The 14,761-nt window shown below is 44.3% G+C and overlaps 1 protein-coding gene across 7 annotated transcripts in view; it reads right to left on the reverse strand.

Moving 5' to 3' along the window:
* Positions 1-14,761, reverse strand: part of OXR1 (oxidation resistance 1) — a 224,462-nt gene that overhangs the window by 50,865 nt on the left and 158,836 nt on the right. Inside the window, exon 1 of one of the 7 annotated variants that reach the window (XM_081012564.1) lies at positions 12,545-12,581. The exons of 4 other annotated variants lie outside the window; for them this stretch is intronic. In XM_081012564.1, coding sequence (XP_080868690.1) covers positions 12,545-12,566 — 22 coding nt within the window. In that variant the 5' untranslated portion in view covers positions 12,567-12,581. Of the gene's footprint in view, positions 1-190; positions 542-12,544; positions 12,582-14,761 lie in introns of those variants that run through there. 2 more of the 7 variants (XM_081012568.1, XM_081012565.1) reach the window with 2 other exon arrangements.

Raw genomic sequence — 14,761 nt, forward strand, 5'->3', positions numbered from 1 at the left:
TGGCCCTAGAGAAGCCCGCATTCCTATACCTTTCGTGACGTGTGCGAGGGCGGAAGGGGAGAATAAACGGGGGGGGCGAGGAAAATTTCTCCCACAGGACCCCCTTCCTACCGCCCCATAAGCGGAGTTCCTCCTCCCGAGTAAACCCCGCACCGTCCCGACCCCTCAGCGCCACGGGGAGGCCTCCTACCTATCGGGGGCTCCGGCTTGGGCTCCCCCTCGTGCACGGAGTCCTGGAAGTGGACCTGGCGGGGGCCCCCGGAGCCGGGCGCGGCGCCCCACAGGCGGCTGGCGGTGCCCCTCAGCAGCCGGCTGCTCTTGCCCGTGAAAGTCGTGAGGTACTCCATGAGGCGACACGGACGGGGAGCGCGGCGCTTGGAAAGGGTCTTCTCCCCACTCCCAAGGCCGGGGTGGGGGTGAGGGTGCGGGTCGCGCCGCCTGACTCTCGAGCCTCCCTCGGAGCCGGTGGCCTCACAGCAAGCCCGCCCGAAAAGCCAAAAGGGCCGGCGAGAAGGGCTCGACCCGCTGGGCGAAAAGTTGGGCAAAAGTTTTTCTTTGACAGGCTCCGCCTCGAGGCTGCGGCGCTTAAAGGGGCCGCGCCGCGCGGCGTGGGTCTACGTAGCATATCGTAGATGTGTAGGGTTGGAAGGGAGTCCCAGGGTCATCTAGTCCAGCCCTCTGCGCAGTGCAGGGATCCGGCGTGGGCTCGAACCACCGATCTTCTGGTTACCGGACGCACCGACCCACTGCGCCATGGTGGCGGCCGTACAACAGTTTATTATTTTGTACATAAATATGTGTGTGTGTGTGTGTGTGTATGTACTACGTACACACTACGTACGTGTGTGTTTATCGGTAGGTACGTGTGTGTTGCATGTGTATTTTCTGTGCATGCGTGTGTGTGTGTGTGTTTGTGTATATCACACACACACCATATTGTATGTAGTCAGTGGGATCTTGTCTCTGTTTGTGTGTAACACATACACACTATGTATGTGTGTATTTGTAAGTAGATACATGCCGTGGTATTCCATGTGCAGTTTCTGTGCATGTGCTCTATAATATATATTAGCGTGTGGGTGGCTGATATTTCCATATGCAGTTCTGTATAGTGTGAAGTCATGGATAAACCTCTGCCCAGGATTGCACCTTGAGGCTTTGTTTCAGCAAGGATTGAGGGTTAAGGGGTCCTGCCAAAAGTTTTACATAAAAGGTGTTTTTTTAAAAAAGAAAAGAAAAGAAGGGCTGTTAAGGAAGTAAGTGATGCAAGGTCATGCATATTTCCTGGGAGGCAATTTGCTGATGGGCTGCTAGTTTGAAGAATGGTTTTACTTTTGTTCTCCCAAGAATTCTGCACTTGAAAATACTCACTTAAATCCTTTTTCTTAAACTTAGATATGTGATGGCTGTTTGTGACTTACTCATGATGGCAGGATTTGGATTTTTTAAAGCATTTGTATGTATTGGTGGGATTTTTTTAAGGCCAGGTAATAGCAAGTATTATTATACTGCGTTATAGTTACACATAGGTTTGTGGTACGGGAGTGAACTCAGTTATTGAGTAATTTTGGCATGTGTGCTTTACACAAGAGTTCTGACATCTCATACAATGCGCTGGGTGGCTGCAAATAGCACAACACCCATTTACTTGAGGCTTAAAGCTGGCTAATGAGCCCCACTTTTTTAAAAAAATTACATCACATAAACAAGAGTTCAGTCATTGAGCAAATGACTCAGTCACTTCTGTAGGAAGAACAGCATGTCTTAGAAATATAATTTAAAAATATAGATGCCCTGTATTTTTACCCAAAGCTAATTTAAATAGTTGGGTGTTTCAGCTATGGCTTATACCTGCAGCCCTTGTTTGTGGAAAAAGTGCCTAGAATGGAAGGATCCCTTCAGATGCTTTATTAAATCCATTGCCCATTATTTTCCCACATTCCTTGTAGCAAATAAGCCATGTGGTAATAAGAGAGTGGGTTCTCATGGTCTGTTTGCTATGGAAAATGTGGGGAAACGATGGTAGACTATTGTGCCAAACAAGAAGTAGAACTACAACTGGTAGTAAATAAATTTTCTGCTTTTGGTTTCTCCTGCTGATGTTTACTGGCACAGGAGTCATGGCAGGGAGGGCTGAAAGCCAAAAACTCTTGTCACTGGTATGTAGGCTGAGCTTGCTATATGTCCACTTCACCCAGGTCTAGATTTTTCAATGTAGACCAACATTCTACCATAGTTTACCACAATCATTACTAATCAACTTTGGGAGGTATGATAACTTACCCTCCGTGCACTGCTGAGGGAGACCTGAGGGTGGTGAAAAGGGAGAGGGCCTTTTCAGTTGTGGCTCCCTGTCTGTGGAATGCTCTCCCCAAGGAGCTCTGCCAGGCACCTTTGTTGACATCCTTTTGGCACCAGGTAAAGACTTATCCTTAGGACACAGGTGGTGCTGTGGTCTAAATCACAGAGCCTAGGGCTTGCCGATCAGAAGGTTGGCGGTTTGAATCCCCATGACGGGGTGAGCTCCCATTGCTCAGTCCCTGCTCCTGCCAACCTAGCAGTTCAAAAGCACGTCAAAGTGCAAGTAGATAAATAGGTACCGCTCCGGCTGGAAGGTAAACGGCATTTCCATGCGATGCTCTGGTTCACCAGAAGCTGGCCACATGACCCGGAAGCTGTACGCCGGCTCCCTTGGCCAGTAAAGCGAGATGAGCACCGCAACCCCAGAGCCGTCCGCGACTGGACCTAACAGTCAGGGGTCCCTTTACCTTTAAAGACTTATCTTTAGATAGGCAAATGTGATGTTGTTCTGCTATTATTGTGCTGCCAAAGCTTCCTGTGGGTGTTATGGGGGTTTGTTTTGTTCTGTTTTTATGATATAGTTTAGTTATTTTTGTGTTTTAAATGTCTTGTAAATTACTTGGAGACCTTCGGGTAACAAGTGTTTAACAAGTGCAATAGTAATAAAAAGGTTAAAAAAATAGGTAAAGGACCTCTGGATGGTTAAGTCCAGTCAAGGCGACTATGGGGTTGCGGCACTCATCTTGCTATCAGGCCGAGGGAGCCAGCATTTCTTCACAGACAGCTTTCTGGGTCATGTGGCCAGCATGACTAAACCACTTCTGGAGCAACGGAACACTGTGACGGAATCCAGAGTCCATGGAAATGCCATTTACCTTCCTGCCACAGTGGTACCCATTTATCTACTTGCACTGGCGTGCTTTCGAACTGCTAGGTTGGCAGGAGCTGGGCAGAGCAGCGGGCACTCACCCCGTAGCAGGTATTTGAACCATCAAGCTTCTGATCATCAAGCCCAAGAGGCTCAGTGGTTTAGACCACAGCGCCACCCGCTCCCCTTCAATAGTAATAGTAAGAACAATAACAAAAAAAATGGATATATTATAATATTTTTGTAGTATTTTCACAATTAACATGGTTGGTTGGTTTTACAAGTGCAGTATATTATTAAGATTTGGTTTTTAGAGTTATTTGCTTGGTTGGTAATAACAGCAAAGTTAAACTTCACCTCCAGTTGCCACCCTGCAGTTGCAGAGCAGAACTAATAGGAAGAAAGGAAACCAAGGTCCTGCCAAATTTTACCTGCAAATGCCTATCTGGGTGACGAAAATCACTGTAAAGAGTGGGAGTGGTGGGTGGGAAAGGTAGGAGCGTTTGCAAGTGACCTTCTGTGAGTTGAAGGAAGGATTATACAAATAATAATCCACTTCTCGCCTGCTGATTCTCCCCTGCTTTCTCTCAAGTCCTGTATTACAGGAAAAGTGGGGAAATGTGGGATTGGTCTTCTGTGCAAGTTTTGGCAACTCACAGTCCACCCCCCCTCTTGCTGGTAGATTTGAGCGCTCCCATCACTTACCACCCATAATAAAAAAGCCAAGAAACAAGAGGCCAAAATTAGCAAAAACTTCAAGGCACAGGAAAGTTGTTGTGTTTCTTTAAAACAACAACAGAGGATTAAGGTAGGAAAAGGTAAAACTATAGAACAGCATGTGGCGGTGACCTGTAATTAAACTGGGGACAAATGTGGTGCCAATAAAAATAAGTGCTAATTGCAGCAGTGAATGCCAGGCATACTGCCAGTAGATGCTGTGTGAGCTCTCAGGGAAATTCTGCTTGCACAAATGGCTGCTGAATAACTCCTGAGCCTCCTCTGAGGCACTCTTGCCAAATTTCCATGATACTCTGGTCTTCAGATAAACAAGTGCCAAGCAAAAAGGTGCCTTATTTCTCTGTTGTTGATTAAATCTGAATTAGTTCTTAAATAGGAAAAATCTACAGTGTGATCATGTCCCTTCTATATATTGTTCAGGGGTACATGCATGAGATGGCTATCTGGCGCATAGGCTGGTGCATGTAATGTTGAGAAGCCTGGCCAGTGCTTACAGTGGGTGACCATCAACGTTCCCCCTAGTGAGAACCAGCAGCCCAGTTGCCCTAGACAGTCATGCCATTCATATGCAGCAAGCGCCAACTCTTAATAAATAACCTTTACTTATTAAGGGCTGCTAGACAGCATCTTAAAAAGCAGAGATATCACCTTGCCAACAAAGGTCCATATAGTTAAAGCTATGGTTTTCCCAGTAATGATGTATGGAAGTGAGAGCTGGACCATAAAGAAGGCTGATCGCCGAAGAATTGATGCTTTTGAATTATGGTGCTGGAGGAGACTCTTGAGAGTCCCATGGACTGCAAGAAGATCAAACCTATCCATTCTTAAGGAAATCAGCCCTGAGTGTTCACTGGAAGGACAGATCCTGAAGCTGAGGCTCCAATACTTTGGCCACCTCATGAGAAGAGAAGACTCCCTGGAAAAGACCCTGATGTTTGGAAAGATGGAGGGCACAAGGAGAAGAGGACGACAGAGGACGAGATGGTTGGACAGTGTTCTTGAAGCTACCAGCATGAGTTTGACCAAACTGCAGGAGGCAGTGGAAGACAGGAGTGCCTGGCGTGCTCTGGTCCATGGGGTCGCGAAGAGTCGGACACAACTAAACGACAACAACATGAAGGGCTGCACAAAAGGGCACATTTTGCCAGAGGCCAATTGCCCATCAGAATGCTGCATTGACAAAAGAAAGATGGGAAAACAACCCTGTACCTACTGGAGTTTTTAATGATAATATTTATTTTTAAGATTAATATGAATCATAATATCCAGTGGCTTAACAAAACATCCAACGTTACAGTTTCCTCCCTAGTTTATGCTCCTATCCTTTCCATTCTCCAGCACAGGACCAATAAAACTCATGTTATGCAAAGACCACCACGTGAAATGATGTAATATCTGGGGGGAAATGAAGAGGAACCCATTTCAGTTAGTCTTCACTAACACACTTGAAGAACAAGGGCCACATAGTGCTTAAAAGTATCAGTCATGACCCGGTTGTTGGTTTTTTAAAAAAATAAGCCATCCGTTTATTGACTGCCAAACAGGAAAGTTCTAGCCAGTTATGAATCCCAAGTACAGTAGCTGTTTTCCAAGCCTAAGAATAATTTCCTTAGCTATTATAAAAGCTCTGCAGAGACAGGCTGCCTGTGAGTCAGACAGGGCCCATGCTATTGGTACATAACCTGAAATAGCATAAGTAAATATACAGAACTATATTGATTGACATGCTGGGAAGGACACCCATCACATGCCAATTCCAGAGCACAGGTGTTGAAGTTGCACCTCTAGTGTGCATCTGATTCCACAACATATGTCAGGTGAGAAGTGACTTATTCTCCTGTGGTTAATGTTTAGTTGAATTAGGCCTACCTCGTATACAACTCTTAAAGCTACAAGAGACGTCACATGGGCTAGAAATTGCAGCACTATGTGCAACTCATCTTCAGCCACGTGATGTTTAGCAAAACTCAGACTATATTACTGCATTTCTTCTAAACATGCATATAAAAATTCCATTATGCTTTTTTATGTGGACATTTTAAAAAAAATTGAGATTGCTAATGTACAGAAATCAAGCTCCACTCCTGAAATCTAAACTGAACTTGAATAAATGAATTTTAAGTGTCACAGTATATTTGATTATTTATTTTATGAAAGTATTTACATACCACTATATCATGAAGTATCAGGGCAGTATACAACATTAAAACACCGAACACCTTTAAAAACAATACAGATAATCATTAAACCGACTGGCAAATAAATAAATAAATAAATAACACAATTTAAACAGCTACAAAGGCCTGCCAGCATAAAAAGATCTCCCAAGAGTTGACTGAAAGTCGAAAGTGCCTACTGAATCTGCTGGAAGAGTGTTCCATAGCACTGGACTGGAAACATTAACTTCCCAATTTCTAATTGAGGCAATTTGGGCCTCTGTAACACAGGGAGTCGGGACGCGGGTGGCGCTGTGGGTAAAAGCCTCAGCGCCCAGGGCTTGCCAATCGAAAGGTTGGCGGTTCTAATCCCTGTGGCGGGGTGTGCTCCCGTTGCTCGGTCCCAGCGCCTGCCAACCTAGCAGTTCGAAAGCACCCCCGGGTGCAAGTAGATAAATAGGGACCGCTTACTAGCGGGAAGGTAAACGGCGCTTCCGTGTGCTGCGCTGGCTCGCCAGATGCAGCTTGTCACGCTGGCCATGTGACCCGGAAGTGTTTCCGGACAGCGCTGGCCCCCGGCCTCTTGAGTGAGATGGGCGCACAACCCTAGAGTCTGTCAAGACTGGCCCGTACGGGCAGGGGTACCTTTACCTTTACCTTAACACAGGGAGCAATTATTTATTATCATTTATTAAATCTGTATACCACCCTTCATCCGTAGATCTCAGGGTGGTTCTTGTATAAAAATGCAAGAGAAAAAGACATAATAAAAACAAGAACGAAACAGCAACAACCTGATTAACGCCCCCTCCCCACAAATGGGATGCGGGTGGTGCTGCGGGTTAAACCACAGAGTCTAGAACTTGCTAATCAGAAGGTTGGGCAGTTCAAATCCCCACGACAGGGTGAGCTCCTTTTGCTTGGTCCCTGCTCCTGCCAACCTAGCAGTTCAAAAGCACATCAAAGTGCAAACAGATAAATAGATACCACTCCAGCGGAAAGGTAAACGGCGTTTCTGTGCGCTGCTCTGGTTTGCCAGCAGCGGCTTAGTCATGCTGTCCACATGACCCGGAAGCTGTTCGCCGGCTCCCTCGGCCAATAAAGCGAGATGAGCGCCGCAACCCCAGAGTCGGCCACGACTGGACCTAATGGTCAGGGGTCCCTTTACCTTTACCCCACTAATAGTGCTCTTCCGGATTATTTCAGTGATGGAGTTGGGAAATAAGGACTCAGGTGGTCCTTAACGTATCCTGCACCCAAGTTGTTCAGGGTTTTGAAAATGGACACAAGACCCTTAATCCTGTCTGGGTAGCATATGGACAGCCAGTGCACAGCTGTTTTAGCAGAGGTACCACATGCTGTCTGAACCACTGCATTCTGCATCAGTTGGGAGCTTTTGGACCTGTCCCAAGGGCAGCTCCACATAGAGTGCATTGCAGTAATCTAGGAACAAGGTTACTAATTCGTGGGCCACACTGTCCAAGTAGTCCCAGTCCAGACATGGCTGTATGCTGATGTACCAGACTAAAGCGGTAGAAGGCACTCCTAGCCACATAGGTCACTTGGGCATTTTTGTTTAGTTTCCAGGATCCCCCTCCTGCCCCCAAGGCTTGTACCTGTTTCTTTAGAGAGAGTGTATATGAATATATTTCACTTTATAGCTCAGGGTAAAGAGCTTTCAACAAACGCTGAATCTAGGGATTTTTCATGCGCAAGCCTCTTTGGAAAGTATACTTCCATTAGTTTAAAGTCATTCCTTTCGCAAAGGATTGCTGTGGCATTTCTGTCACAGATCTTGCTGCATTGTTCTTGCAGGCTGAAGGACTGCTTGCACAGCAATAATTAGAATTAGATTCCGTTTTTTGTGTAACATTTAATTTCAGTTAACAATCTCAGAAGAGTTTTATGTTTAACATGCATTCAGATTTTACTGTTATCTTATGAAGTCTAATGAGCCTAAAAGCAGAAAAGTCATGCCTGTCAGATGTTATTTCCTAGATAACTAACTCTCCTGCTCCCTCTGTGTCTTGTATAGGATCTGAGAAATACATGCTGTTAAGTTCTCAGTATTTATTTTTGCTTCTAAAACAATTACAGCTTGATCCTGTGCACGTTTATTGAAAACTAGGTCCCATTACATTAGTGGGTCTTACATCCTATACATGTTTACAAAGAAGTAAGCCCCACTGAGTTAAATGAGGCTTAGGCCTCCTCAATATTCCCTTTTTATTGCGCATTCATAATTATGTGTGTTCATAATGCTATTGGGGCAGCACACATGATCCTGCTTTCGATACTGTTTGTGCCTGCAAAAGTTTTGGGGCAGTCACACTACTTCATTTCCAATCAGTGCATATCCTGTACCTTCCTGCTGAAATCCTGTACCGTTTTTTATCCCACAAATGTTCTGGTTTAGTTTGGTCCCATTTTCACTGTTCTGTTGCCACTCTGGACAGCAATAACATGGCAGCAATGGGGGAGAATCGCACTAAAGCACAATAAAGGCACAACTAATGCACCGTTATTGTGTCAAGTACGCGTTGCAGATTATGCCCGCAATAAAACGCTAGACATTTCCTACCCTTTCTGGTACTTAAAACATCTGCTACTTGAGATGGGCTGCCTTACCATGGCCATATTTCCACAGAGCTCAACTGGGGCTTAACTCCTGGTTAAGTGATCTCACTTGAGGTCTCCTGAAAGTTGATTAAAAACTTAAGAACCTTGCTAGATAAGACCAAAGTCCAGCACTGAAGCCTTACAGTGACACATGCATGATATGAGTGCAACAGTGCGCTCCCCACTTGCGATTCAGAGGAAACTGCCTCTGATACTGATGGTAGTTAAGGCTGGGCAATATCTGGTTTTCAACACTGTGACATATCACTAGCTAAATATTGTGCTATACCAATATATCACGATGTCTGAAATAAGGATGGAGCTATATAGAGGCATTTGCTACCCACTGCATAAGGTAGGGGACAGCTGAGCCGTCAGAGTTAACAAGAGATGCAGGGATCAAGAAAAGCATTGGCTGGTTTCACAGTTTTTCCACATTGTGATTTTTGCATAGTGCGCGCACACACACACACACACACACACACACACACACACACCATGATCTGTGATATATTGCCAGGTCAAAAATTATGAAACCAATATCAGAATATGGACTTCAAACCTGTTTCGGACGATATATCAATATCGCCCAGTCCTAATGACAGTACACAATCATTCCTGGTTCTGTTCTATCACTGTAGAAGACATAAATGTTTGAGGCCATTACGACTCTAGCTTTTAGTGTCAGTTTAGTACTGGGGACACCCAAGTTCCTATCGCCATAAACCTAATTCTACGTAATCTGCCTCACAGGGTTGTCGTGAGGATAAAAGTGGGCTTGGGGAATAATCACCAAAAAACCAGCAAGATAAAAATACAATAAATTCCAGCTTTTGTCACCCTCCTTTCTTTGATGTTTGTCTAAAGAATAATGACTTTGCTGTGGCACCTAAATAACTGAATTGATTGCCCATATGATGCCCTGGTACACAGTTGGTGCTTATTTCAGGGTAGGGGCCTCCATGTAATTATGGTATGAAAAGTACCTGGAGCACAGAATTTGAGATTTCCCAGAGTGCCTTGGTAATAAACAAAACACTGTGCACAGCTGAGCGGTATTAAGACACGTGGTCTGTAAAAAGTCTTTCAGCCTGACAACCTGAGAGAGAAAGAATGTGTCAAGAGTAATCATACGCTCATTTCTCATAATCGTATGACTAGCCTCAATCTGAATATCAACAACGTGATCTGCAGATTATACACAGCTTGCCTTCAGCCTCTGGAAGTGCATATTGTTTCAACAAACGGCAAGCAGCTTTTCTGATAACTCTTTTGCCACATGCAATATTTGCCCATACCAACTTTTGGATCAGCCTGGACAGCTAAACTTGCAAGGCTGGCTTTGAAAATATTTTTTGCTACTTGTTTTCAGTTTGTCAGTAACAATACATTCCTTGTATGTATGGATCGGCATGTAGGCACTAAAATGTGTGTTTGTGTTACACTTTTCAGGCAGTTTTCTTTTCATGTACCATACAAATTACTATTCAATTTTGTCCCTGCTGACTTGGTGTTATCTGAAAATAATCACCAACTTCGTTAATATAAAAAAAACCTATAATGCATACACAGTATTATAGACTAATCTAATTAAACCTGCTTCACATGTCCTGTACAGTGGTACCTCAGGTTAAGTATTTAATTCGTTCTGGAGGTCTGTTCTTAACCTGAAACTGTTCTTAACCTGAAGCACCACTTTAGCTAATGGGGCCTCCTGCTGCTGCTGCGCCGCCGGAGCCCGAATTATGTTCTTATCCTGAAGCAAAGTTCTTAACCTGAAGCACTATTTCTGGGTTAGCGGAGTGTGCAACCTGAAGCGTAAGTAACCTGAAGCGTATGTAACCTGAGGTACCACTGTATTCCACGTTAAGACTCTTAACAAAGTACAGAGTTTTGCACTTAAATCAGTGGTGACAGGTGAGGGGCAGTGGTACTGTGCAATACTGCCAAAATGGCACCCCCTAATCTCACTGCCACCCCACTCCCATGAGTGCATCCGGACAGCTTGACCAGAGTTTTTCAAGCATTGGCAACCTCACCGTTAGATTACTGCAATGCGCTCTATGTGGGGCTTCCCTTGGGGCTGGCCTGCAGGTTGCAGCAGGTGCAGAATGCAGTGGCCAGCTAGCTTGTGAGGACAAACTAGTGGCAGCATATCACACATTAATTGCAGGTTTTGCCAATTTGCTACTGGCGCAAGTTCAAGGTGTAGGTACTAAGATATACATCCCTATACAGGGCAGGACAAGGTTACATGAGACCACCTTATTATACACCCAGTACATAGCTGCAGCAGTGGCAGACTTTGGGCACTCAAATTGTAGAAGCACTCTGTGTGGCACTAAAATTCAGCGCTCCCCATCCACTCCTCTTGAGCTCTGTTCTACAGCATTGATTTGGTGCCCCCTGCAGTGCAGCGGAGCCAGTGTGATGTAGTGGTTAAGAGCAGTGGACTCATAATCTGGTGAACCGGGTTCGATTCCTCCTCCTCCACATGGAGCTGCTGGGTGACCTTGGGCTAGTCACACTTCTCTGAAGTCTCTCAGCCTCACTCATCTCATAGAGTGTTTGTTGTGGGGGAGGAAGGGAAAAGGAGATTGTTAGCCGCTTTGAGACTCCTTAGGGTAGTGATAAAGCGGGATATCAAATCCAAACTTTTCTTCTTCTTCTTCTTCACTGAAAAACCACATCTGGCTTCAGTCTGAGGGAGATTCTCTTCTGAAAGTTCCATAGATCTCAGAAATGCTGGTTTTGACCTATAAAGCCTTAAGTCTCTCAAGACCACAATAACTCAAGGACTGGTTCTCTCCATATGGACTGACCCAAACCCTATGATCAACTACCCCAGAAGGAGAGTTGATATACTACTACCTCTCCTTTAAAATGCCATTTGGTTGGAATGCTTATCTTTTAATGAAGATCTGCAAAGTGGGCTGGGCTAGGTAAGGAGCAGATCTCAGTTCCAGGGGTGCTGTGGTCTCTCTTCAGCTTTCTCAGAAGGCAACCAGAACTGCTCTCCCAGGCCCTAGAATGCTTCTACCCACTTTCAGTGGTGACCGTTGGACGTACCGCAGAATAGGATGAGGATCTGGAGATAAGAGTGATGCTTTTTCAAACAGTTCTGTGGAGCCCAACAACAAAGGTTCCTCGTGTGTTTAGCTGAGCACTCGATGGCTTGGAAAACTTCATTAACATGTGCTCATCATGGCTGCAGTAGCAGCCATGGGGAAGTGCTATGTTCAGATGGGTTGGCATGGGGCCTAATAGACCAAGGTCACTGCCCCACATTAACCTTGGTATATATCCCAGAACTCTCAGTCATGTGCAAGGATTCCATGGCAGACATTGAGGGGTTAGAAGTTGAAAAACTGGAAAGCAGAGTGAGATTTGAGCTCCAATCTGTCATCGGACAGAGTGCTGGATACCCTTCCACAAGTCTCACACATACATTTTGTTTCAACCTCATCTGCAAAACAGAATAATAATCCTGTGCACGTATGTTTGGAGGCCTATCTCACTGATTTCACTTGGGCTTGTGCCAGCAATGGGAAACTTGTAGACTTCTAGATGTTGCTGCCCTGCAACTCCCATCATTCATAACCATTGGCTGTGCTGGTTTGGGGCTGGAGCCCAAATACATCTGGAGGGCCACAGATTACCCACTGATTTACACCTGAGTAAGTGCGCATAGTGTTACAACCTTAAACATTTGGTTAAATATAAAAAAGTGATCTACGGGTGGTATTCAACTCAGAGTAGACCCACTGAACATTATGCTCATTCATTTCAACAGGTCTACTCTGAGTAAGACCTAGCTGATTATCACCCTTAGTTCTGCATTAGAAGCCCAAATTGAACATACCTTTCATTTGTGAGTAGAGCATGTCTTCAGATCGCTGCAGAATCAGAAACAGCAAGGGCTGAATTGGCTTCAGCAGAGGCAGTTCTGCTTTTATAATGGTTCGAGCTCCGAGCTGCAAATGAAGTGCTTCGCTGCTGGGGATTGGCTCTCATTCACGTGAAGTGCTTCAAGGAGTGGGGTGCCTGTTTCCTTCTTAGGAAACAGGCCCTCGCTGCTATAGTGATTCAGTCACCCCACTGGAATGACTCTTAACAGTAGCCACAGGAAATGTGTGGTTATAGAACTAACTGAATTGGTTACAGTTAGTTCTGTAATACACTGGGACAGCAAACTCTTTTTGAGGTCTGTTACTGAAACTAAGCAGAAGCAAAACAGACAGTCTTCAGACCATTTTAATCATTCAAGGACACACATCTCAATGTTAGCACTTAAAGGAGGAATAGGGAGCCATTATTCTGGATCTAGGTATGAGGGACAGCATTGTGCTGGGTTCAGATAACCACCCACTGCTTCCACTTTCGGAATGTACCGTGTAATAAGCCCTAGCTTGCCCAGTTGTTAACAGCTGAAACATGCTTGGTTCATCAAGACAGCTACATGTTTTGGATTAGTGTTTTTTAATGTGGAATTTTATCCTGCTGTTCATATTATTTTGCTCTGTTGTATATTTCTGCCCTGGGACCATATGGCAAAGGGTGCATTATCCATTTTATAGATTGTGCTCTAGCTGTTTCCTTTTTGTATGTTCCCTCCTTTCTCTCTAGGAACTTTTATCCTTCCCTTTCCAAAAAGCATTCCTGGTGCATTGCACGTTGCTTGGGATTTTTTATTTTATTTTATTTTGAGCAAGTGATCTATAAATTAAAATGTATGTATATTTGTATATTTATATGTTTATCTGCTCTCCTGACACACACACACACACACACACACACACACACACACGACTGCAGCAGAGGACACTTACGATTAGGAGAGTGTGGGTCAGATTCAGATTTGGACATGTCAAGCCAGTTTCGGATTTGTTTTGTCTGTGGCAGGGGAAGGAGCACTAGAGGAACTTTTAAGCAGTGTGCACACTGCTCGTCCGCACTAAACCACAGCTTGTTCTAAACTATACACCTGGCCAAAGTCAGAAAAGCTAATTCCACAACCGAATCATGCAGTGATCTCATTGCAAATCAGCTATGTTCAGTTTCTTATTAAAGATCCTGGTTCAAATTCAGCCTTCGTTGTAAAGAGCAAAAATCTAATTGAAATCAAAGTTGTTTTGCCTTCTTGTGAGCATATTGCTATTTTCCCCAGGGCATTTTTTAATGCAAAATGCAATTGCATCACCATATCAGGCCTCGTCTGCTACACACTACTTATTTAAAATGTTTAAAATACAATTGCTTTGTGCCTCCATTGTCCCTAAATGCAATACATGAGCATCTAAATGCAACGGATATATATTTTTCAGTCATTTGAAATAACCCAACAAACCTGTTGTTTTCCTTCTCTATAATTTTGCTCATCTAAGCTCCAAACATTAATCTTCCACCAGGCATGAAGAAAGTGTGGTTTACTTGCTTGCACAATTCAAATGGTTAGCAACTGAAAACGATGAGCAACAAGGGACCGTGATAATATCTTAGCAAAACATGGTGCTGCTTTACATAGCAAAGTATTTTATAGCTGCTACAATGGGTTCCAGGGGGAAACATACTGGATGTGCTTTCACAAGGGAAGTGGGACACTTGAGACAGAAACAACCATGTGTAGAGAAGACAAGATGATTTAATGGGATTTGCAAAGCCCTTGTTGACGTCACAGCAGAAACTTTAAGAGTTCTCCAGATATCAGTCAAAATCTATCCTCCAGTGGATTTTAAGCTCACATAATTGACATGATATATGTGAGTTACTGAGAGATTTAGTGGGGAGGAGTTGGGTAGGAGAGGGTTAATGGAACCAAAAAGGCTGCAAGAAATAGTAGCAAACATGCGAGATGCATTTTTTTATTGGGGAAGAAGCCAGTGGATGCATTCTGAATGGCTGGGAAATAACAAGAAGGTCCTGGAGCAGAGCATGCTAGTGATTTTGAAATATATATTCCATAAAATTTACATATCATTTGACTGTAGGGAGAAAAAAACTCAGTGTGGTTTACAAAAGGGATAAGACAATAAAATTATCACTTGTAGAGGTTGGGATGGAGCTGACCTGCATATTTGTG

This window comes from Podarcis pityusensis (assembly GCF_964106645.2).
Source record: "Podarcis pityusensis genome assembly, chromosome: 7".
NCBI classification, from domain to species: domain Eukaryota; kingdom Metazoa; phylum Chordata; class Lepidosauria; order Squamata; family Lacertidae; genus Podarcis; species Podarcis pityusensis.